This window comes from Ambystoma mexicanum, chromosome 11, assembly GCF_040938575.1.
Source record: "Ambystoma mexicanum isolate Mex_15411 chromosome 11, UKY_AmexF1_1, whole genome shotgun sequence".
NCBI classification, from domain to species: Eukaryota; Metazoa; Chordata; class Amphibia; order Caudata; family Ambystomatidae; genus Ambystoma; species Ambystoma mexicanum.
In genome coordinates, this window is record NC_090934.1 from 179230408 (window position 1) to 179256340 (window position 25933).

General features: G+C 50.4%; 1 protein-coding gene across 3 annotated transcripts in view; it reads right to left on the reverse strand.

Moving 5' to 3' along the window:
* The window catches only part of HNRNPR (heterogeneous nuclear ribonucleoprotein R), an 872346-nt gene that overhangs the window by 79165 nt on the left and 767248 nt on the right, over positions 1 to 25933 (reverse strand). For all 3 annotated transcript variants that reach the window (XM_069622744.1, XM_069622746.1, XM_069622745.1), the window contains one exon: positions 11657 to 11778. In XM_069622744.1, the coding sequence (XP_069478845.1) occupies positions 11657 to 11778 (122 nt within the window). The remainder of the gene's footprint in view (positions 1 to 11656; positions 11779 to 25933) is intronic.

Genomic DNA, 25933 nt, shown 5'->3' on the forward strand with positions numbered 1-25933 from the left:
GCCCACCATATGTCACACAGCCTAGATTACACATACATGACTCCACACCACGTACAACACATACGCCAAAGGTACAACTTGCCCTACTATGCGCAATGTACATGGATATATGCAAATGTATGATGGACAATCTTGCGTTTATGAATACTGGTAAAAAGACCAGGGGTACGAATATGCAACAGGTCAAACACCCTTTATGTATGTAGTCACGAAAAGAAAACCAACACGAATATGCATGATGTACAATTGTCTTTTAGCAATGCTAGGAAACATTCCGAGTGACATACAATGTATTATATTAAGTCACTAACCATATATATGTAAAGTCATAGGCAAGCTGTCTGATATGTGATAAATGACCATGCTACATATGAGACACCGGGCTCCCATACTGGATGCCAGCTCATTCAGGTATGTGGCACAGAGAGCACTAGAATAATCTGCCCCATCACACATTGCTCAGCCAGCACAGCGTTAGTATTTATTATCCATTTTTTAGGCATGAACCGCGTGATTGACTCATTAGATTTGAGAAAATCCTCCATCGGCTTCCTCACCAATCGTGAGCTGACATGCCACCCCACGGCAACGCGCATATGCCAAAATACGCGTCCCATTGCCCAGCAACAAATCTACCCAATCGCCTGCGATCTACAGCATTCTATATGTGAGGGAGACAGTCATTACGCACGCGCACTAGACGGAACACGACCATACGCAAGTACAGAGCTCCTGGAGGAAACCAGCATTTCTCACAAATAGCTATAGTATTCGGATCCATTTAAGGATCATTTGTAACGCTAGCTGCCCTCTACAAGGTGCCAGCCAGAAACAGACACCCCAACATAGACAGCCTCACCGAATGACTGCAGATGCACAACATAATGAGCACAACGGATGTACTTTGATCCAGTTAGCTCAACTAGTATGCTAGCCATGTATATTTAAGGTCATAGGCAAGCTGTCTGATGTGTGCAAATATGTAAAGAAAACTCAGAGGGTGCCCCCTTAAGAGGCACCACATAACATTAGCACAATCACGCTGGAAAGCATAATCCACTATGTAAACACGTCATCACTTGTGTTACAAACCTTAAATGACACCCCCTAAGCTGTGTCAACATTTTCTTACAGCTCCCAAAGAAAAGCTCTGAGACAAGTCATCCAATCCACACGGAGTAGGTGACACTCCACCACGGCGCATTGAAGGCTCCAAATAACTAACACTAACCCGAGGCACTGAAGAAATAAGCGCAGGTATGAGAGACACTTCCCAGGCATACAAAATCTGCAGAGATACACCAATGTTATAATTTTAATACTCTATTTTTTAGACTTCCTACCTACAATAGGCGTGGCTGAGCAAGATACCTACCACAGCACCCTCCTCCCTACCAGTCCTGAGGAAAGCATTAGAACTACAACAATAGTAGTGACTCTTTTCATGCTAGAAACACCAATTGTGTTGACTAGCTAGATGCACATTGACTACATTGATGTGTTATGATTGTATAATATGACAAACCAATGTGGGCTACAGGAAAATTGTTTGGTCTTACGTGGTAACACATGCATAAGATGTTAAATAGCCTTTAGTAGGTTTTCATAAAAATCAAGAAAAAGATTCAGTTTGTATAAATGTAACATTGGTGATTAAATTACAGTATCCGTCAATCGTGTTGTGAAACACCTGTAAGTGCCAAAAGGGTGGGGAAGCCAGAGTCCTCTCTACATACCCAGTTCATTACCCTCATGACGCAGGCTCCCCTACAACAAAATAAGAGGGTCCCAAAACACCCCCTACACAAAACAAAACCATTAAACTTTAGCCATCAAAATACCGCTTATGAGAAATCTAAAGGATTTCTAAATGCACTGAAGGTGCTGTGTGTCATGCAAAAAGTAAATGCCTATGTAGTTTGTCAGACTCCACAAAACAGGAAACCTACAAATAAGGTCAAAACACACGAGTGAGCAAAAGGTCTCCCTCACTCCAGGGTTAAAATTAAAAAGTCCTAAAGTACAGCGGGTCTCTAAGGTTGAAAGGAATTAGCACAGAAATGAGAATTCCCCCCCCCCCTCAACACTGAGCACAAATTAAAGTGGGTAGGTGTGAGGTGAATGCAAAGCGGCACACATTAAATTGTCAATACAATTAACCAAGTAACATTCTTAAGGCTTCAGTAAGAAATATATTTACATGTCAGGTTTTAGTAAAGCATTCTTTGAAAAGGCAATTGTTTCAAAAGTCAAGCAAACTTCGGAATTTCTTTTCAAAATCAATAAAGCTGGTGAATACTCTTTGGAGATGCCAATACCTTTCTCCTACACCCTGACGCGACATCAACAAGGATAGTATTGCATTAATATATACACCACCAATATACTTTAGACCGTTTTAGAAAGGAAGGGTTATGGAAAAATAGAAATGCAAGAACATGGACTTCTAATGTGAGGACAATTTGAATCCTCCAATGAAATCTAGGTATGCCTTTCCAGCAGAAAGTGTTCAACAAATTTTATCGTATGAGGGACAAGCACTGGCAAAGCCAATGGATTCAGAAAGGTGCCTTTAGGGAGCCAGGACAGCCAAAGTCACTTGGACAAAGTCAATAGATCTGATGCACTTCTTGGATAAAAGTATTCCACCAAGTCAAACATTTCAGAGAAAAAGCACCGACGGCACACAAGCTCGTAAGCCTGTGCAAAGGGAGTTGAAATCAACTCAAAGTTAAGCAGGTGCAAATCTCAAGTGAGAAAGCACGACATTGGGTGAGAAGGTAAGTACCCCCAGCCCAAACAGTAACTCAGTCCAGACAATCCGTGCAAAAGCCAGAGGAGGAGCTCGGGATTCCGTCTTGCAGCCAAGCAGATCCTGGTCCTGAGCCTCAGTCATGGGGGACAAGAGGGAGGATGTCTGGAGGGCTCCTGTGGCAGTACTTCGGAAGGTCATCGGCAGCTACAGGCTCTCTTCGAATCAGCTGTACTTTGCGGTTTCAGCGCTTCGCATAAAGCACTGATGCATGCAGAATTATTATCTCCAGTTGGACTTTCCTTGCTCCCATGACCCTGGACTCTGGTGAGGGGACTCTGGACCGGGATTTCCTGCTTCTGTAGTGTCCTTGGGAGGCTTCTGGCCACATTTGTTCTGCAGCAGACCTTGCACACTGTTCTGGACACTCGACCTCTGGCATTGGGCATTGGGCTTCTGCAGCAACGGAGAGGCACAGCAAGTCGGGGATTGCGTCAAAGTGGAGCTTGTCTAAGGGTTAGCTGGTCCCACTAACCCAAGGGGAGAAGTGTCTATGTTCAGAGCTTCTCTGTCGAGGTGAAAAGGTGGTCAGCACAGCAGCAGGGCTTCACTGGGCAATTCGAAGGCCGCTGAGGTTGCAGCGGCTTCTCTTCACGATTCCCGCTTTGGATGTTTCTTCCAGTCGTCGAGTGCCTCTAGTCACGAAACCCTCGCCTTTTAAGCAAGTTTTCCCATTCATGCACAGCCTAGGCTGACAATCACAGCAGGTTGGCTGTCTTTCCGGACATCCAGCCGGCCAATCAGGACTGGTTTTATTCAGGCACTCGTAGAGACAAAGGCCATGGGAGTTTCGGGATCCTCCCTCACTTCCTGCCCTTCCAGATACACTGGAGCCAGGGGCAGACTTCAGCGCTGAAGCCAGCTCCTGGCAAAACACACCAAGGGCTCAAATCTGTCAACGTACACAGTAAAAGCCAAGAAAGACCTCACAAACAGAAAATGATGAAAAAAGAAGACAGCAGCCATTTTGACAAAATTGACACCCATGGGTGCTGTAATGCAGCCGAGTGTTCATCCTGAGGTAGAAAAGCACAATGGTAGCAAAAAGTAAACCACTGCCACCAGCCATTTAAAGTAGTGGGGTAACAGAAAATGTTACCTGAGAAAGTAGGATAAGGGACTACAAGGTAAACCCCAGCACTCCACATAAAATGGGGTGTGCTGGACCTACAGAGAAAAGTTGAGAACAATTTCACCTTTCTATTCTTGGGAACTGTAGTCCACCCAAGATAAGGTATTTAAACCTTAAGAGAAATCCAAAGGATTTCACAGTGACACTGCACTGAAGGTGCAGTGTGTCACCATACAAAAAGCAGACGCCCATGGAGTTTGAGAGACTCCAAAAACCGTGAAAACATAATCCAAATCAGGAAAAACCACGAGTGAAAAAAAAGGTCCTACGCAACAAGGAGTTAAAATTAAAAAGTCCGAGTCCAGCAAAAGAGCTGGGGTCTCTAATGTTGAAGGGAATAAGCATAGAAATGAACATTCTTTCGAACACCTTGTTAATACTGCATTCAGTTCCCGTGTTGGGACAGATCTTCGAGTTTATGGGATACTTGGCTCCAATCTTTCTATCAATCTTGTAGGATCGATATTCTATGCCTCCCACAGACCCAGCGTCGATGGATGGAAACCTGGTTCATGCTCCTCCACACCCGAGGACACTGAATACGAAGCCGGATCCTATTGAAGAATGTCCACCGGGAGCAATGGCCCGAACCCGGCCCCAGAATGCCAGAGATCTCCAGTCGGCAACAGATCACCATCCGCCTCCAGCTGCGCCGTCCAAAGCAATTGAGGGCCACTGACAGTCACAGCCGTAGATGGAGCCGATGACAGCCCCCCCCCCCCCGTTGACGAAGGGAGTGAGGATTGCACCACAATAGTCGACGACAGAACCTTAATAGACCTAGTCGTCGGCACTAGGGCCCTCCACAGGCCTGGCCTTCTGCCACGTGGCCTGCGTCGCCAGAGATGTGCCAGAACAGTGTTTGGACAAGTCTCGGCTGGAAGAGGACTTATGTCGGTCCTTAGACGACAAGCGCTTCAAAAAGGACTCCCTCACCCTCGGCTTCTCCACGGACTTCTCGGGCCCATCACTCGACCCCTTGGACTTGTCTGGTCCTGCCGACTTGGACAGCAAAGAGCTGTCCAAGTCGATGCAACCTGGATTCAAACGAACCACCTTTCCCCAGCTCAGAAGCTGGCACCTGTGTGTGGCCACTGCGCTTCTGCTGTGTAGACACCTTCACTGTCGGAGCTGAAGACTTGCTTCCCCGGGACGAAACCTCCGAAGCCGGTAAAGTTCCCTCATTGAGCCAACAAATCAGCTGGCGGTTGTGGTCTTTCATCGTTTTCAGAGAACCCCCCCCCACCCTGACAGGTCTCACAGGCGTCCGCCGAATGATTGGGGTAAAGACAATACAGGAAATCTGCATGGCTGTCCCCCTCGAAGACCTTTAGGCCGCAGGTTGCACAAGGCCAAAACAGCAATTTTTTTTCTGGGCCACAGATGATGACATGGCTGAAGTACGAAAAGTACGCATAGAACACGAAGAGTAGACACGAGGTGATCCCACTGTTTGGAGACTATTGAAATCTGAAGGGACGCCGCAGGGGCGGGGCTATTTATACCAGACGTCCTATTGGTGTAGCCTAAAGCACCCAAAAAGGACGTCGATAGGACACTAAGGTGTCAAAGTTTTCCATAGAAAAATGCTATGTTAAAGTTACTAAGGTTTCCCAGCCCGACGACGGGGAATATTCACATCATGTGAATCCATGAAAGATACAACACTGGAGAACAATAGTTATAGGTAAGTAACTTAAACCTTCTCCAGCATAGGGTCTGGCATGGATTCACATGCTCATGAATAACAAATATTTTATTCTTTTAATTCTTATGAATGCGCCAGATCGCCTGAAGTCCTCAAGGCTCACAAAAAGGACAAACAACAGACAAAACGAAACGTAATCAAGAGTATGACGCTATGGTACCAGGAAACAGACCAAGGAGCAATAAAGGAACGTTTTTACCTTCTTTTTGAACTCAGATGTGGCACTTTTGAGATCCAAAGGAATAGGATTCCAAGTTGCTGGAGCCACAAAATGAGATTGTTTTACCAAATTTAGCTAGGCGATACCTGGGTTAGCCAAGTTTAGCCTGATCAAATGACCTTAAGGATCGTATAGGCACGCAACGCTGGATGCTGGGTGCATCCCGAGTCAGGCACTTGAAAGTGTGTGACAAGATCTTTAATAAAAAAAAAAAAAAGAAAAAAAAAGTGGACCTCCACGTTGCAGCCCTGCAGATGTCGAGCTTGGGCACACCAGAAAGGAACGCCATCGTCGCATCGATCACTCTGGTGGAGTGTGCTCCGACAACCCCGGCAGAGGCCAGTTCGCCAGCCGATTAGCGCATGATACAGCCGGAGAGCCATCTTGAGATGGAATCCTTGGACAAGGCCTTCCCATGGCTCACAGGTCAAAATGTCAAACAATTGAGAAGCCTTCTGAAAACGTGTGTGCCATGTAGAACTTCAGAGCACGAGCAACATCCATCGAATGCAAGGCCCTTCCCGCCGGCGGCAAAGGTTTTCGGGAAGGAAACTGGCAAAACCAAAGGCTTGAGGCGGAATATCTTTATGGAACCTTAGGCATGAAAAAGGGGTGCATACGCCGTATCACCCTCGATTTCGTGAAAAGTCAGATAGGGTTGCTTGCAATATAGGGACTTGCTGTCACCCACACGTCTGGCAGAGGCGATGGCCGCAAGGAAAGCAGTTTTCCACAAGAGAAACTTGAGTGGGGGCTTGATGCATAGGTTCGAAAGGTACCCCTGTGAGTCTTGTTAGAACTACGTAGAGTGCTCAAGCCGGGGCGGGAGCCTTAACCGCAGGCTGCAGGAGCCATGCCTGCAGATTCAGCGATCCTGGGTTGTGATTAAGTATTGCGCCTCCCTCTCTGGTGAGCAGATCCGGGAGTATCGTCAACTTGACTGGAGGCAATGCTGACCGGCTCTGGATACCACATCCGTCGCGGCCAAAATGGGGTGATGAGTATCATCCTGCATCGACACAGTGTGCTGATGACAGGAGACGAAATGCGGGGCGGTTGGTGGGTGGGGGCAAATGGGGTGCGGTGTCTCAGTTGACAAAATCTGCTGGCAAACCTCTGGCATTTGGAGTTCGATCGGGGGGGTCTGCCCCATTTGACGAACAGGCGGTCCACCTGATCCTGTCAAAGTTCCCACTCGTGGCAGGAGCGAAGTTCCCTGCTGAAGGAGTCTGCAATGGTGTTCTTGACACCTGCCAGGAGAGGGACGCAGAACATCCCCGGACCGATGGCCCAGTGCCATCAGTCATGAGCTTCCTTGGAGAGCGCTGGGGACCGAGTGCCCTCCTGCTTCCTGATGTAGAACATGGTGGTGGTGTCTATTAAGATCCTCACTACCTTGCCCTTCATAGAAGGTAGGAAAGACTCGATGGCCCAGAACACCAACCGTAGCTCCAGGATGTTGATGTGTAGATGCTTCTCCTCTTAAGCCACAAACCTCTGGCGTGTAGAAGTCCGGTGTGAGCCCCCCCCCCCAACCTTCCAGAGAGGCGTCAGTGGTGACAGTCTGACATGACAGTGTTTGAAATCCCGTTACCTGGGCGATGTGGGAACACACCCCCCACCCCACTGCAACGCCTCGTTGAGGGGGATCTAGTCAGCAAAACGTCTGGACACTTGTATCCTACATGCATCCAAGAATTCCTGCGGAAACAGACGAGGTAAATGCAGGACATCATGCCCAGCAGCGACTCAATGGACCGTACCATAGCCGTCTTTGCAGACAGTTGATGCACCTTCCCTTGAATGGCCACCAGTCTCTCCTTTGAGGGCGACGCCAGACAAGACACTGTTGAGTCTGGCATCGAGGAACAGTGCATTCTGCGATGGTGTCAAGCCGGACTTCAAATAGTTGACTGAGAATCCCAGCTGCGTCAGTCAGATGGTGCCCTTCGTGTGCTCGTCGACCAGCTCCCAAGAGCAGGTGTGTATCAGCCAATTGTCCAGGTAGGGGTATACGTGTATGCCTTGCAGATGCGTCGCCACCGGGGCCAGGCATTTTGTAAATACCCTTTGGGCTGATTCCAAGCCGAATGGCAGGGCCTTGTGGCAGTGCTGGCCTGGCACCACGAACCGCAGGAACATTCAGTACAGGCGGTGTAGGTCCAAGATGGGTCTCTAACCCCCTGTCCTTTTCACAAGAAAGTATTTGGAATAGATGGGGAACAAGCGCCATCGGCCCATTCTGTAACTTGGCACGCACTTCCACCAGGAGTTGTGGAATGTGCTCTTTTCAGGGACCAGGTGGAATACGAGGGCACCTGCGTTTGAACTCCCAGGGTTTGCTCCTGGGCGAGAGAATCCAGCACCCATCTGTCAGTGGTGATCTTCCTCTCGCTGATGAGCGTCCTCAGCCGGCCTCCCACTGGGGTGCAAGAGTGGGGGCCCGACGTCTTGGCTGGTTCAGGCCTGCTGGGGCCCCTGCACCGTGGGTGACAGTGATGCTGGCCCCTGCTACCGTAGGCCTGGGAGCAGACCCTGTAGGCCTCCTGCATGGAGGATCGGGGCGGTTGCCTGTAGGATGTGGAAAAAACCTTTGGACGATCTGCTCAAGGGTGGCCAGGGAACGTGCCGTCTCAATTTCTGCTTTGTTGATTTGGAGGTACTCGTTGACCGCCTTCCCAAAAAGATTCACCATCGTAAGGCATGTCAAGCACCGTCACATGAACGTCCTGACGAAAGTTGGTGGCCTTCAACCATCCCTGCTGAATGCAGACTGTTCCCCATCTGCCGGAAACCCGTATCGGCTGTGTCCACTACCAGCAGATGGCATGGTCCGACGTCACTTCACTTTCCTGAAAGAGGGCGACAGCTTCCATTTTCTTGTCAGGGAGGAAATCCAGGATCAGGCAGCTTGTACCACAGCTCCTTAATGTACCGGGCCAAGATAGCCAGGGCGCTGTCCCCCTTGATTGTGGATGCCGCCGTGTCAATGACTCCACCCCCCCATGGCGTCCCCCCCACCCCCCATGGCTTCCATTCTTTGTCTTGCTTGGCTGGAGTCATGCATGGGTTCTTCATGAGGGCCAGGCCCTCCTCCCAAATGTCCTCCAGAAAGGGTATTACCATGATTGTCTTCCTCTTGGATTCCCCGCTGCCGATACAAGAAACCCTCTTTCTTGGTTTCCTTGGGTGACAGCTGGAACAGCTCGGAGTTCCTGGAGAGCATGTAGTGGAATGATCCCACCTCGTCCAGTGGAAAAACTATGAGGAGCATCCGGGACGAAGTCCTTATCTTCGATTCCCATGGCCGTCTCCGAACCAGTGTCCGTATCCAGGTCCCCGGGAGGAGTCGGGTCTTGACGCAGAGGCTGATCAGGAGCCTGCAGTACCAACCTCTGTTGAATGTACATCACCAGCGTGTGGCGATTCGGGAGCATGCCCATGGAAATGTCCCTTGGCTGAGGATAGAGCGACAGAGCGCTAGGCCCTGCGCCATCATAGTCATCCTCGTGGACCACATGAATGGACTCTTGGTGGTAATCGCCCGTGGATGAAATATCCATGGGTTGAACTTCAACCTTTGAGGGCTGTTTCGTCCTCCCCCGGTCCCCCACCTTTCCACACCGAGGGCTTTGAACCAGGACCTGGACCGGTGTCTTGGTTCCATGTCATTCCATCGCCCGTTTTTATTTCGCTGCATTTTTTGCCGTGCATTTATTTTTGCCGCAAAAACATCGAATATTTTTTGGTTGTTGGGGGGGTTACCCCCCCCCAGCCCCCCTACCACCCATTTCGAATCTAGTCCCGAAATACCCAAAACCTTATATCCCAATACCACCCCCATATATTTTTTGATGGGTTTTTGCGGTAAAAAAAGTGGAAAAAATGTGGGAAAAAAAACTGCGATGAATGGACGTCGTACCGGTGTCTTAACCCCTTCAGGGGTACCTGAAGCCTTAGCGGATACCTCTGCAGCTGTGACTCACCGTGGGGGTCATGGGCTCATAGGATCAGCTCCCACCACCACGGTGATAGTCATTGTAGTTGCCGACAAGGACTATGGCTGAGCCTGTGGAGCCCGTTTCGGCTTTAGGGCCTTCTCCTCTGGCCTAGGCCTGTCTGACTTCTCCCACAACTTGGCCGGGGTGGATGACTTCCTCTTTGAGGAGCTCGATTGCCGGCTGGCTATGGAGGGGGACGGTGACCATGGCCTATCCAACCTGGGACCTGCAGCAGCGGCGAACCCAGTGGACTCAGACTTGCGGCTCTTGGTCTCATCTTGAAACCCCCAACAAATTGGCGACCTCAAAAGACTTAGAAGAGCGCTTTTCAGACGGGCCAGTCCCGGGTGAGGCATGCCCCTGCTCGGAGCATGGGCCTGGTTAGAATTGAGCCATTCTGCCAGACTGCTGTGCCCGTCTTTCATCGTATTCTTCGAGAGCACAGGCACATTTCACACTCTACCTCCATGTGGTCCGGGTGCAGGCAGTAAAGACACTGCAGATTTTTGTCTTGCGCAAAGATATTTCATAGACCGCATTTGGTGCAGGGCCTGAAGCGGGTCCTTCCATCCTTTTCCTCCGACATGGTCGGATGGCGCGAAGTAGGTCCAATGTGGCCTTCTGGAAACTTCGATGAACCCTCGTCCTTGAAGGGGGTGAAACTTCACTGACAACGGATCCCGGTTGCCCGCTGATGAGCAAGAGTGACACAAAAATTGAACTTTTCTGTGAAGAAATCTGGAAAAACGTACTAAATAGCTCGGAAAGCAAACTCAAGGACTCCCAACACTGTAGCGTGCAGTAAAAATATGAAGATTGCTGCCAGAGGGGGAGCTTTGGGAGAGGACTCATTGGATGGGGGCAGTATGACCCAGAGTACAGTGATTAGTTTAGAGGAGACACAGTTTTAAAGTGAAAGTGAAACTTTTTTTTACCAAGGATTCCCAGCCTGACAGGTAATATTCAGGAGCATGTGAATCCATGCCAGACCTCATGCTGGAGAACAGTGCTTTTACAGTTCCTTTGAATACAGCTGCCGAACAGCAGTGTAGATAGACATTGAATTTGTTGGAAAAGATCAAATTGATAAATGTACAGAGTAGGTATATATAGTGTATGGGGTCACAGGATACACAGGTAAGATGCAGGAAAAACCTGGAGCCAGCGAGTACAAATAGAGATGTACTTCATTAGTGTTACAGGGTCTAAGGTTAGAAGGTGGGTGAGATTGAGTAATGCCATCCTTCTTGCTGTGACTACCATCCTGAATGCCCAACTGGCATTCCTGGAATCCTGAGGGAACCCAGGGTTCCACCACTGCTGTACATTCCATAGCTTACATTGCTATATGTAAAGCAAGCACCACACTTCAGCATACTAAAGCTCATAGACATGGTGCAAAATGTGCTCTCAGCCCTAGCCATTGGCTGGTGATAGTGGACTCTTGGTGCGTAGGAAATGGTGTGATGCATGTATAGAATGGAGATGGAGTGCCTTTATGGCTGGCTACTTTGAGAGAAAATGCAAGCCATTGCCTTGTTGCCATGCAAGGCAAAAACATTTGTAAGACCAATGCAAACAGCTTGCTTTCTTGACAAGTGAATTGATCGTCAACGTAATTCTTTGTCAGTTTATTTTTGGCTGTATTGCACAGAATGAAGGCAGTGATGTGCAGAGTCAAACTTATGAAACAAATGAACAATCATGAGGCATCACAGTGTTAAGTTATCAAAGTGGGCAGGTTCCATATTTTCCCATTCAAAGAAGTGCAAGCAAGACTTACGGCGAACTTCTGGTGGCTTGACGAGCAGCTTGGCGTTCTTTTCGTTTCTTATCCGGTGGTTTAGCAAGGACTATTTCAATGTGTTCACCTTCAACATTTTTTCTATTCATTTCAGACATAGCCTACAAATTAGAATATTTAAATCCAGTTTATGAGCCATAACATACATTTTTCTTAAAATTCTAATTTCTATTGGCATTTTAGTTATAACCACACAAAACAATATCATTACATTTCTTAATACCAACATTAAACAAACCCTACCCCCCCCACCCATGCCATAGAATTTTGATTATACCACCAAACATACTGGGCACTACAAGACACATCTTCCTCCATGGTTTCTGCTCATGGGCAATACTGAACCCTGGGTATGTGAATCACTCCCACACTTCACACCACCAGTTTTGACCCTTGAATGCCGCTGGAGAAGGAATGGTCTCCAAGGTCCGTTCCATATGATATGGAATATTTAAACTTACCTTTTTAGCTGAATCCCGGTTTAGCATTGAAAGTGTTCGGCTATCCTTTTGAGAAATAAGGGTGGTAGAACTGCAAGAGTAAATGAGGGTGCGGGGGCTGCGCTCGTCATAACGCTTGTCGTCCCCATCAGGAGGGATGGTAGGATACGACGCCTGCTTTGCTGGGTCCGTAGCCGCCTGCACCACCAAACTCTCTGGAGCGGGGTGCTTGGTCAAGTAGCAGGGGTCGCTACTGGCTGGGTGGTATTTTTGGAGGCAAAGACTTCCCCACTGCCAGGAGACTCTCCGGAGCAGTCCAAGCCGCCGCCACCCTCTGTAGAGCCATATGGAACGGCAGTACCGGGTCAGTTGGTGGACCTTGGTCGAGGATATCCGTAAGGTCATCCTGAAGAAAATCCCCTGGGGGAGCAGACCACCCAAAGTACTCGGTGAACCTAGACATAAGGTGCCGGTACGAGGAGTCGGCATGAGTGCCAGGCTCAGGCCTACAAAACTCCACCTCCGGAGAGGTGTCCAGACCCCTGGCGTTGTGCAGGGACTGACGCAGGTCCTCAATTTGGCTACAGCCCGAGAGAATCTCATCTGGCACCGTATCAGGAACCATGCCATCATCAGAGCCCTCATCCACCTCTGAAATGTATTTAAGATGGCGGTAAGAGGGCACAGAATGGGGAACAAAGCCATGCTTGACCTCGGCCAAAGCCTTTCTAGGGGGTTCCTCCGTGCCCCGGAGTACCCCCATCGAAACAGCCTCGAAAGGCGTCGAAGGAATCGGCATCGATGACGAACGTGGCACCGACAGCATTGACAGGCCTCAAGGGCGGAGCCCCGAGCGTGTCCCTCGACAGCCTGGGTGCCGACGACTTCTTCGGAGGCGGAGCCTCGAAAGAGTCCAACAACCTCGGCGTCACAGGCGTCGACGTCTTCCTCGAAGACATCACAGGTGCACACGGTCTAGAGCGCGTCGAAGACCGAGACCTGGAACGGGCCGAGAATGATTCCCTTTGTCCGAGCCGGGACCTTTCCCGCTAATCGTGCCGACCACCCGAGCCCAAAGGCGTACGAGCAGTGTCTCTCGACTGATCACGACCGACCCCACTCGGAGGCGCGGACGGACCAGGGCCCTGCGATTCGAGAATCGCTAGCATTTTCTTACCAAAGGAAGCCCATTCCTCCGGCGTCGTATGCTTGGTGGGAGAAGCGACCCGCCGACGAGCGGAGTCCTCGTATGAGGACTGGGAAGGCGACCGATGACTGCGCTTCCTGGAGTGCCTTGAAGAGGCAGAGGAGTGGCGGGACCTACTCTGGGACAGACCCCCACTGGACTTCCGACAATGCGGAGAGTCGCCCCTCGAAAGGCCCGCAGACCTCGACTTCCGTGGCTTGGACACCTTACCTATGGAAAGGTTCTTCTTGCGCTCCCGCAAGGCTTTGGACGTAAGCGACTGGCAGTCAACAGAATCATCCGTGTCATGGGCCTCCCCGAGGCACCAGAGGCAGGCGTCGTGCGAGTCAGTCACCGACATCTTGGACCCGCAGTCCCCGCACTTCTTGAAGCCCGGACGCGGGGTGGAAGACGAGGTAGACATCACGAAGGATAACTTCACAAACGAACATGTTCGAAGAACCGATAAAGAACAGAAACTCCAAAGAGTCGAGGTGCGCCGAGATCTCCGAAGCTAACACGTTCGCAGAAAAAACGGAACTGAGGCTACAGGCGTCGTCCGTCCTACTTATAACATCCAGTGATGTCGGCGGAGGTCCTCAAGGGTGGCGTATCGACATTGACGACGCAGGACGCAGACCCCCAAAAGATTTTCCGAAGCAGCACAGCTGTGGTGATTACTGTCATAGGTATACGTCGGAGGACCCAATCCCCTCGAAAGACCGTTACCAGGTAAGAAAGTAATTTGTTTGAGGGGATTGGGTCCTCCGACGTATTCCACATCTTTGACAGACTCCCAAAGCAGTACCAACGTAAGGAGGTGGGAAAAGAATTTAGAATTTTTTAGAATGCCCAATCAAAATGCAGAATAGATGACTGCCTTGCCAAAGGCCAAACTTGCCATGGATAGAGTCCAGGGAATAATGTTTCACAAAAGTATGGACAGAGGCCCATGTGGCTGCTTCGCAAATATTGCGAATCGGAACACCCCTCTGTAATGCCGTGGAGGGAGCCATACCCCTAGTAGGAGCCCGTAAGCCTGCTGGAGGGTCCTTTCCCGCAAAACGATAACACTCAGGGATTGTCAAAATTATCCATCTAGACAAGGTCTGCTAGGAAACAGCCTGACCTAAACGCCTTCCAGCGTAACCAATAAAGAGCTTATCGTCCACTCTGACCCAGGACATCCGTGAGAGATCAACTCAAAGCTCTCCTAGGGTCCAACCTATGGAGCCTCTCCTCTTCCTTACCAGGATATGGAGGCGGATAGAATGCCGGAAGAATTACATTCTGGCTCACATGGAATTCCGACACAACCTTCGGAAGAAAGGAAGGCCGTACCCAAAGGACAACCCTGTCCTTCTAGAAAGCAGTGAAGGGTGGTTTGGCGGAACGTGCCTGCAACTCACTCTGCGGAAGTAACAGCAAATAAAAGTACAGTTTTAAAGGACAATAGTCTTAATGGACAAGAATGCAAGGGCTCAAACTGAGCTCCCATTAGGAACTTTAAAACCAAATTCAAATCCCATCCCGGCACCTGGAAAGGCGACGGTGGAAACACTTGAGTTAGCCCTTTTAGGAACTGGGAAGTCAAAGGGATTTTAAAATAAGAACATTCCTCAGACAAGTGATTAAATCTGGACAGCACCGCCAGGTAACCCTTAATGGTACCCAAATGTAGGCCCTTGTGGGCTAAAGAAAGCAAAAAAGACCAAACCAAAGGAATGGAACACTGGAAAGGATCCACATTCTGTACCCTGCACCAGTCGCAGAACTTCTAATGACAACGATGCAGGGATTTCGGTACGGGCCTTCTGGCCAAAAGCAACACCTCCATCACGTCTTCAGGAAGGTCCCAATCCTTATATCTCAGCCTTTCAGATACCAAGCATGAAGGCTGAGACACTTAACCTCTGGATGGAGAACTCAACCCCCAGCCCGTGAGAGCAGAGCGTCTCGGTAGGGAAGACGATGGAGGGCAGATGGACATGTCTAGAAGGTCCGGGTACCATGCTCTCCTGCGCCATGCCAGAGCAATGGGGATCATTCGGGAACCGAACCTCCGCAACACCTGCAGAATGACAGGGACTGGAGGGAACGCGTACAGCAGTGGGAAAGACCAATCCACTATGAACGCGTCTTCTAAGGCTCCTCTTGGAGGAAATTCCCGCAAGCAGAATCTCTTGCACTTCCAGTTGACACTGGTGGCGAAGAGATCCATTTGTGGGGTTTCCCAAAGGGCGAAGATCTCCAAAAGAACTTCCTGAGCCAGCTCCCACTCGTGAGAGACTGCTCTGCCTGCTCAGAGCGTACGCCGCCGCGTTTTCGTCTCTGGCAAGATGAACTGCCGAGATTGAAATTTCCTGCTGGATGGCCCAGAACCAGAGCTGCATCGCCTCTCTGCACAGTGGGAGTGACTCTGCACGAACCCCTTTTTGTTGAGGTAGTGCATGGCCACTGTATTGTCCGTCATAATCAGGACATTCTCCCCCTGCACCAACGGCAGAAAAGCCTTCAGGGATAGCTTGACAGCCCGCAGCTCTAACAGATTGAAGTGGAGTCTGGACTCTGACGGAGACCAACGACCGCTGGCTGTCAGCTCGTTGGCATGAGCTCCCCAACCCATGAGGGATGCGATTGTCACCTCCGGCTACGGTTTCCAAAACAGAGACCCTTTGAACAGATTTCCTTCAACAGCCCACCACAGAAGGTCCTGGGCGACCGAGGGCGGAATCTGAACGGGGTCCGACATCCTGCCGGAGAACTGCGACCATTGCATGTGGAGTGCCCACTGCAGAGATCTCATCTGCAGCCTGGCGTCCGGCACCAGTAAACTGCAGGAAGCCATGAGGCCGAGCAATCTCAAGAATTCGAACGCCGGGAGACTCTGGGCACGTTGAAACTTGTCCACCATCTGCAGAATGTTGTGAGCCCTCACCTGGGGAGGCAAACACTGCCCCAGGGATGTGTCTAGCACTGGCCCTATGTCCTGGAGCCGCCTGGTAGGTGTCACATGAGACTTCTTTAAGTTGAGGTAGAAGCCCAGCTTGCTGAGGGAGAAGCCCAGCTTGCTGAGGGAGAAGCCCAGCTTGCTGAGGGAGAAGCCCAGCTTGCTGAGGGAGTGGCAGTGATGTACAGATTATCCAGGAATTGCTCAGGAGAGCATGCCCTGATCAACCAATCGTCCAGGTAGGGGTAGACGTGAATCCCCCCTTTCCTGAGATGCGCTGCCACCAACACCATCAGCTTGGTGAAGACCCTTGGGGTGGATGTCAATCCGAACAGCAGAACCCGAAACTGAAAATGTGAGTCGCCAGCCGTGAACCTCAGGTACTTCCTGTGCTTGGGATGAATCGGCACATGAAAGTAAGCATCCTTGAGGTCGAGAGACCCCAACCAATCCTGAAGTTGAAGGGCCTGGAGGACTTGAGAAAGGGTAACCATCTTGAACTTGCTCAAACCACGCAAGTCCATAATGGGTCTCAATCCTCCGTCTTTTTCCGGGATCAAAAAATATGGGGAATACCATCCCTTGTTTCTCTCCGCTACAGGTACCAGTTCTATGGCACCTTTCTCTAACAAGGATAGGATTTCCTGTTCAAGGAGCAGATCCGGACACTTCAAAGAGAGCTTCCCCGGTGGATTGTCGCGAGTCCTCTGCCGGAAAGGAAGACAGAAGCTGTGCGCAATGATCTCCCTAACCCACACATCTGAAGTAATAGCTCGCCATTCTACAAGATGCTGCGCCAGCCTTCCCCCAACCGGCAAACCTTGGGACATGGCCTCATGACTGAGCGGAAGCGGCAGAGCCTGAGGGCAAGGAGGCAACTGCCCAAGCGGCTTTGGCACCTCGAGTACCTTTCTATCCACCTCTGGTAATCCTACGATGGCCCCCCTTTTTTTTATTTAGTTTTAACAAAGGAACAAACAAGATTGAATACATATTACACGTTCCACCGTTGTAAGCATATGATTGCATGACAAGGACAATATACATTATATCGGAGAACTTTCGCAAAATATGCTACATTGCTTATATTAGGGTATGTCCATCACAACTTGGAGAACCCTACCCTCCCCACACCCCCCTCCCTTGAGTGAGCACAGATCTGTTGGATATTATAAAAGCGTTGGGACTTTGAAAGTGTTTTATTCACATTTCCGTTGTCTGGAGCCACCTATTGCAAATTCTCTTCCACTGCTTTCCGTCAAGTTTTGCCTTTTCATCATGACCCGACAGGCTCCTCCGATTGGGACTTCGAGTCTGTTGCGAGATGTTTATTTTTAAAGTTCACCCATAGGGCTTGACATTGGGAGGCTTTGCCGTGCAGGGAGGCGATTGTCTCCATTAGGTAGATGTTTGTAGCTAGAGAGATCCATTCATTTTTACCGGGCACCTTTGTAGATTTCCATTTAATCACCAAGAGGGCCCTGGACGCTAGCAATAGGTGGAGGGGGGGGGGGGGGTCAAGCCCTTCACTCTGGTCCATTCATCTTCCTCTTTTTCCAGGCCGAATAGTATTAGGTAGCGGTCAGCGTCTCTTTGGATACCTTCTATTTCTTTAATCCGCCCCAAGACCTCATTCCAGAATACTTTGATGTGCTGGCAGCCCCACCACATGTGCCAATAGTTGGCTATTTCTCTGCATTTCCTCCATTATGTTGGAATCATTGTTTGGGACATTTTAGAAAGTCGGATGGGGGTCGTATTGCCATCTGTGTAGGTGTTTGATGGCATGAAGCTTGTATTGACTAGATATAGATGTTTTGGAGGCCGCTCTACACATTGTTTCCCATAGGTCGGGGTGCATTTCTTCCCCAAAGTCTTTTTCCCCCCATCTCGTTCTTAGGGATTCCGTTGATCCGTCGCCCGCCGATATTAATTCTGGATACATTGCAGATATGAGGCCTTTCATCTCGGATTTAGAGTAAGAGTTTCTCAAATGGGGTAAGGTCTCTGTTCAGTTTGTCTCTCCATTCTGCCTTCGTCAAGACCCCTTTCAGTTGGATGTACTGGAATGTGGGATAGGGTGCCTATACCCAACACCTCTGTTAGGTCTGGTAGAGTGATAAACAAGTCTTTCTTCTGCAGCTGTCCTACTCTCTCCAAGCCTGCCTCATACCATGTTTGGAACCTACCCACGTTAGGTATATGGTTGTTTATGCCGGGCGACCATAACTGACTGAGCGGGGACGGCCAGGTGGTGATTCTGCGCACTTCCTTGCCTGTACGCCATATACTCCATATAGTGCTCAAAATAGGGTGGCCTTTGATTATCCGTTGTACCCTTTGGTGTGGGGTCCACAGCCATTCCAATACTCTGGCCAGAAACAGATAATGATTGTCCATTTGGACCCATTGGAGATTTTTATGGTCTGAGGTGTGGGATCAGGACGCGCAGCTGAGCGGCCTTACAGTAAGTCCTCATGTCGGGGAGCCCAACCTCTCCCTTGTCTTTGGGGAGCGTTAGTGTATTGTATGGGATTCTTTGCTTGCCATATGAATCTTACCATGACCCTTTTGGCTTCAATAAAGAACTCTTTTGGTACCTCAACCGGTAACATTTGGAAGGGATACAGAAAACGGGGAAGGCATACCATCTTAACTGCATTAACTCGGCCGAGCCAGGAGATTGTGAGTTTTTTCCATTTATTAGGATCGGCTGCGAATCGCTGAAGGAGTGGAGGAAAGTTGGCTTCAAAAAGGTAATTCAGGGTTTTAGTAATCTGTATGCCCAGATATTGCAGTGTAGCATGTTCGAGCTTAAGACCCAACGGGAGAAACTTGGCGTCATTCACCTCTTTGGTTCCCTGGAGGGGGAAAAAAATTGACTTGGTCCCATTTACTTTAAACCCAGAGAATTGGCAATATTCGTCCATTAGTTTGAGGGCGTGAAGGATGGACACTGAGGGGTTAGTTATGTGGAGGAGAATGTCGTCTGCGTAGAGGGCTACTTTGTATTCTGTTGGCCTCTATCAAAGGGTCCGCTCTCATCTTTTGTGCCAGGGGTTCTAACAAAAGTGCAAATAGGATTGCAGAGAGGGGGCATCCCTGTCTAGTACCACGTTTCAGTTCAAACCAACCATCTGGAGTATTCTCCGTTGACAAATATCGCTGCCTTGGGGGGGGTGTATATTGTTTGTATTGCCTTTCTAGTTCTTGGGCCCATTCCAACCTTCTGCAGGACTGCTCCCAGAAAATCCCACTCCACTATCAAAGGCTTTCTCCGCATCTATTGACAATAGAACAGGATCGTTGGGAAGGTTATGGGTCGTGTGGATGAGGTGTAATATTTTGCGCATGGAATCAGCTCCCTGTCTCCCCAATGCAAACCCGACCTGGTCTGGGTGGATAGGCGGGGCATTAATGTTTCCAGTCTGGCGACTAGTACCCTAGCGTAGATTTTGGCATCAAGATCGAGGAGGGAAATAGGGCCATATGATCCACAACACTTAGGGTCTCTCCCCTCCTTAGGGAGCACTGTTATCAGTGCTTTTTTTAAAGGAGTCTGGTGCCACGCCTGTCTATTATTTCGTTAAATAGTTCAGTTACAAAGGATGTTAGTTGCTTAGCAAACGTTTTATAGAACCCAGCAGTGTAACCATCCTCCCCCGGGGATTTGCCTAGTGTTAACCTTTTAATTGCATCTTGGATCTCATGTTGAATAATTGGGGAATCGGGGAGCTCGGTTTCTGCATGCGTTATTGTAGGCATTATGATCGGGGATAAGTAAGAGCTTATATCTAACTGGCCAGAGGTGTATAGCTCCTCATAGAAATTGGCAAAGGATTCCGGGATGGTGCGGGGGATAAGGGCAAAGGGGGTGGAGTCCTCAATTATTTTGTTTACCTTGCGCTCTGCTCTTTGTTCTCTGAGCCTGGCTGCTAGTAGAGCGTCGACTTGGTCTTTTTCATAAAATTTGTTTTAAAAACTGCAGTTTGCGTACTACTTGGTCGCGTTCCAACAATCGTAATTCTTCCCTTTTTGTTGGGCTATTTTCATTCTGTCTAGGTCTACCTGCGTGTCTTTCCTTATCTCTCCCTCCAATTGGCATATTTCAGTCCGTAGCCTTTGTTCTATGATCTTCCGCTTCCTTTTCTTGGATGACCTCTCTCGTATCAAGATACCTCTCCATGTGGCCTTCCCAGATTATTTGTTTGGAGACCTCCCCATCATTATTCATTTTAAAATATTCCTCAATTTCGGTCTCCATGGTGGTTTTGAAAACCAGATCCTTCCAGAGGGTTTCGTTACACCGCCACTTCCCTCCGTTGACAGGTAGATCCGCCCAGTTGATATCCACCAGTACCATGTCGTGGTCGGGCCAGGTTATCAGGACGATGTCTGAATGGTGTGTAGTAGTTGTGAGGTCGCTTGTGAGATATATGTAATCAATACGCGTAAATGTGTGGTGAGGGTTTGAGTAAAAGGTGTAACCGCTTTCGGAGGGATGCGTAATTCTCCACACGTCCTTCATGTCATACAGTTCGATCATTACAACCAATTCGGTGCGGTCGCCCTTATATTGGTGTCTCGTTTCAGGTCTACCCAGTTTCCAATCTTTATACGGTTCGGCCCATTGGTTGAAGTCTCCTCCCAGGATGATACGCCCTGTGGCTTTTATTATTTTAGGGATCGTTTTCTCAAAAAAATGCGACCTGTCCAGTGTTAGGTGCATATACAGTGGCAATAGTTACCTGTACTTTTGCTATTTTTCCCCGTTATGAAGAGAGTACAGCCCCCAACGTCAGACCATATTTTGTCCACTTCAAATTTGATTCCCTTCCTGAGTAGGATTCCGACACCACCTCTCCTGAGTGGGCCCGAACCCCAGAACTCCAGACCTCCCAGCTTCCCCAGGATGCTCCGCTCCTCGCCTCTAGCATACTTTGTCTCCTGCAGGAGGAGTATGTCAATATTGGATCTGCAAAATTCCCTGAGGACCAAGGACCTTTTGGTCGGTGAGTTCAAGCCTTTCACATGAATAGTCCCGACCCCGAGTGAGTCCCTTGCCATGTGTTCATCAGGTATTGCCATTGTTGGGTACCTTTGGGGGATCGCTCATTCCAGGCGGCCAGACTGTTATTTGATTCTTCCGACCCACACTGACAATGATATTGCAAATTTGTTCAGATGTTGATGCTACTGTTCTCAAGTTTCTCTTCTCCCTCCCCCCGCCCTGAGTTGATGGTGTTCAAGTGAACCCAAGAACTGACAATGTGCCATTTTCGGCACTTTGACGGCATCCGATTCGGACTTGGTGGGAATGTGCAGTCCAGTATCGGACCACCAGCGGAGACCGTTACCTCACGGTCCCATTCGAGTATACCGCCGTGACATACAATTGAGTCCCCATCTCCCGTCCCCCTCAGCCCCCCAACATCATATTGCAGCAATAATAAAAAGGAAAGAAAGGTGTAACGATACGTGCGCTCTCCGGCCATTTCTTCGGATGCTCGTTTCCCCCCTACTTCAGGGCGGGGGTTTGCGGCCGGGTGTCGTCCTGCCGGTGGTCCCATCGCTCTGCGGCGATGGGTGACTGTTTCCGGACATTTCAGACGTAGATTTCATTCAGTTGGCTTGCATGGTCCGTGAGATTCCCTTTCATTTTCCGTTTTCGGGTGTGTTTGGTCACCTAGATTTCCTTGATCTTTTCACTCTTCTAGGGCCCTGGAGCTCCCATTGCATTCCCGCTTGTTCAGTCTCGTCTCTTCCCCCCCCCCCTCTTGGGGCTGTTCCAAGAATATCCGCAATGTAATCCTTGATCTCTTGCTCGGACCAAAGGACAATCTTCGTGCTACTGTGTTCAAATGTGAGGGAGAAAGGATATCCCCACCTGTATCTTGTGCCCTGTTCCTTGAGCCACTTCGTAAGGGGGCTGCAGAGGCGCCTCAGCGCCAGTGTGAGCGAGGATAGATCCTGGAAAATAGTAATTTGAGCACCCCCCAATGTGAGCGAGTCCCCGGATCTGGTCCTCGCCAGGATCCTGTTCCTGTCCTGGTATCGGTGAAATCTTGCAAGAACAGAGCGTGGTCCACCGGGTGACCCACCTGCCCTATGGAACCTCTATGTTTTGGGCTGGTCTCCCTCTTCATCTGCAATTAGGGTTTTTATGATGTTATGTATCGTGGTTTTGAGCGAGTCCTCAGTTTCTCCCTCGGACTGCAGAATTCTTAAAAAAAAAAAAAATAAATAAAAAAATAAAAAAATAAAAAAATCAGAGGTTGCTTTCTCGGTTTTCCAAATCGTCCATTTTTAGGCGCATCTCCTCCTCCCTTTTTTCAATGTTATGAATTCTCGTGTCCATTTGGGCTTCAAGGGTGTCAATCGAGGCCTGATTGTTCTCGACACCTTCTAACCTCTCTTCAAAATTGTCCATTCTCTGGGTGATCCTGTCGATCGTACCGCCTAGGTTGGCCCCCAAGTTCTTTATCTCACATAACAATGCAGCAATGTCCCCTTTGATGGCGGCAGCCCCCGCAGCATCTGTCGACATTGTCGCTTTCTGTTCAGGAGTCGGGGTGAACAGGGCAGAGGTGTATTTGGCGAACTTACTTTTTGCGTCCATAGAGTGGGTGCTAGGTTAGAGGAGGCACACGCCCCATTATCGGGGGGCCTTACCCTCTTTGTGGCAGCGTGGATTGGTGGGAGCCGGACAGGTCCAAGCGTTCAGGCCTTTGCGTGGCTCGTGACAGGGCTGGAGGTGCGCCTTTGGGGTTCAATAGATGATCCGCAATGCAGGAGGGCCTATCTTCAGGGGGTCTGAGAATGTGTCTCACAGGAAGGGCAGGCATAAAGAATCGCCGTTCCATGCACAGTCTATTTGTGGCTCAATTTTCACTGGTTGGTAGGGCTCATGGATCGTCGTCGGTAACAAGAGGTCAGGGTAGTACCGACAATGGAGGCTATCTGGTTGCTGGGCTGAGGCGGGCCACAATGCTCTGAGATGCTTGTGAGAGGGCCGGGCTGGTCTTGCATAATGTGAAAGTATAGGCTTTCGGGGAGCACTCCTTGGTGTCTCCGATTAGGAGTAAGCAGTACCCATGCCCTTCTGGCAGGGTACTCTTGGTAGTCCAAGACCGGGGTATTGCTCGTTTGAGTAGGGGAGCCCACTTTATTTATAATCTGCAGGGCCAGGGCAAAGAGTCGTGCTTCCGGAACAGTCCTGGTGGGGGTATCCCTCAAAAAAGTGTCTTGCCTTATTCGAATGCTTTTTCCTGGTTAAATGCAGGGTGTTCAGGGGTTCCCAGCCCCTGCAGCGTGGGTTCTTTGGGGGGTGGGTTGCACGCCCTTGATTTGGGCGTTCGATGTTACACACACGCCTCCGCTCCGATAGGCGGCTGCGGTGGTGTTGGCGCAGACAAGCTCCCGGGGCGCGGCTGCAGGGGTTGGAGCCCCCGTGCCGTGCTGTCCTGAATGGAGGCCTGCCGCGGGCTCAATGCGTCCAGAGGCCGGGGACCGCGCCCGTATGGCAGGATGCCGCCTCAGGGGCCCCGGTAGCCTTCTGGAGAAGGGCTCCTCTGCATCTGGGGGTGTGTAGGGAGGGGGGCGGGATGCCACACACTTGTTGGTCCGCCTGCAGTGGGAGTCCATCTGCGGCTCCTCGGTGACAAACTGCAGGCCCCGCGTTCGCTGGGCTTTCTTCGTGCTCACAGGCCGGAGACTTCAACAGCGAATTTCTCCTGCTATAACGTATCCGATTTTGATCGGGCTTTCTGTAGGTTGGTGGTGGTGGGGGGGAGGGGGGGTGACAAGGGGTCTTCAGACATCTACACCACCGCAATAAATCCAGGGGGGGCGTAATGGGGTAATGTGGGGGCTCAACTTACATTATGGACCAACGATGGGAGAGCTCACACGGGAAGGTTGTTCATACGTGCGCCTCCTGGTGATCCGTGCGCCCCCTGGTGGCCAGTCTCAGTGGCCCCTTTGACTGGAAGCTCCCCTCAGTCTACCAAAGGAAGAGTAGTATCGAAAGGAACATCCCCTTCATTGATGTCCCCTAGGCCGAAAAGGCGGAGGTTGACTCACTGCAGCGCTCAAGGACATGGCTGCAGCTTTGGAGGTCTGCAACCTCTCAAGGCTCTCGTCAGCCTTGCTGCCAAAAAGATGGACACCATCAAAGGGCATGTTGAGAAGCCGGGACTGTACATCAGGAGCAAACCCCCGACCTCCGCAGCAATGCAAATCTGCGCATCACGGTGCTCAACGCCACGGACCGGCTGACGCAGTCTGCCACGGCCAGCCCTGACTGAATGGTTTCACACATGGCATCCTTGCCATCCTGAACGAGGGCAAGAAAACCATCCCATTCCTCCCCGTCGGGAATATGTTCAGCCATCAAGGACACACAATTCCACAGAGTGCGTGAATCTTGCAAGGGCACAAACGGAGTTTGCTGCCTTTAAAGCCATACCCCCAGAAGACAATATCTTCTTCGCCCAACCATCAAAGCATTTGTCGTCCCTATCAGGAGGGAGTAGGCAGCCTGCTTTTCTGGGGCCGTAGCCGCCTGCACCACCAAACTCTCCGGAGTAGGGTGCGTAGACAAGTAGCAGGGTTCACCACTGGCTGGGCGGTATTTTTTCGGCAACGACTTCTTCACTGCCGGGACACTCTCTGGAGCAGTCCAAGCAGCCGCCACCCTTCTTTGTAAGGCCATATGAAATGGCCACACCGGGTCAGTGGGTGGACCTTGGTCCAAGATATCTGTCAGGTCATCCTGCAGAAAATCCACAGGTGGAGCAGACCACCCCAGATACTCCGTCACCCTCGACATGAGGTGCCTCTACGAGGAGTCAGCATGTGTACCAGGCTCAGGCGTGCCAAACTCAACTTCCGGGGAGGTATCAAGACCACTTGCGTCATGTGAACATTGACGAAGGTCTTCCAACTGGCTATGACCAGACAACAGGCCAACAGGAACCTAAGGAAGCACATCCTCCTCTTCATCAGACCCTTCCTCTACCTCTGAAATGCACGCCAAGGGTTGGAACAAGTCGACCCTGGGAGGAGGAACAGAGCATGGGTCAAATATAGGCCGCACAGACTTGCTGAGCGCCTTTCTCTGAGCTTCCACAGCTCTCCGGGGGACCGGCGGCAAAATTTCCTCATGAGGCGTCGAGGGCTCTGATGGGAGTGGCATCGACCGAAGCGCCGACGACTTCGACAACGGCTTCGAAGCCAGAGCCCCAAGCAGGTCATTCGACGGCCTCTGCGCCAATGGCATAGACGACTTCCTCGGAGCCGGAGCAAGTCCCTAGACGGACATGGCGCCAAAGTGTCGATGCCTTCTTCAAAGGCCTCACAGGCTCCAACGGTTTCGACAGCGTCAAGGACCGGGACCTGGATCGGGCACGGTGGCGATCATCCTTGTCTGATCGGGACCTCGACGGTTCCCGATGACCGCGTCGACCGCCCGAGCCCGAAGTCGTGCGAGCGATGGCTCTAGTGCGTTCCCTGCTGGCGTCACTCTAAAGGCGCTGACGAAACAGAGCCATGCAATACGAAAAACGCCATCTGCCGGCGGAATTCATCCCATTCGGCCCGCGACAAATGTTTTGCGAGACAAGCCAATCGTTGTCTGGCAGAGTCCTCTGAGGAGGACTGGAAAGACGAGCGGTGACAGC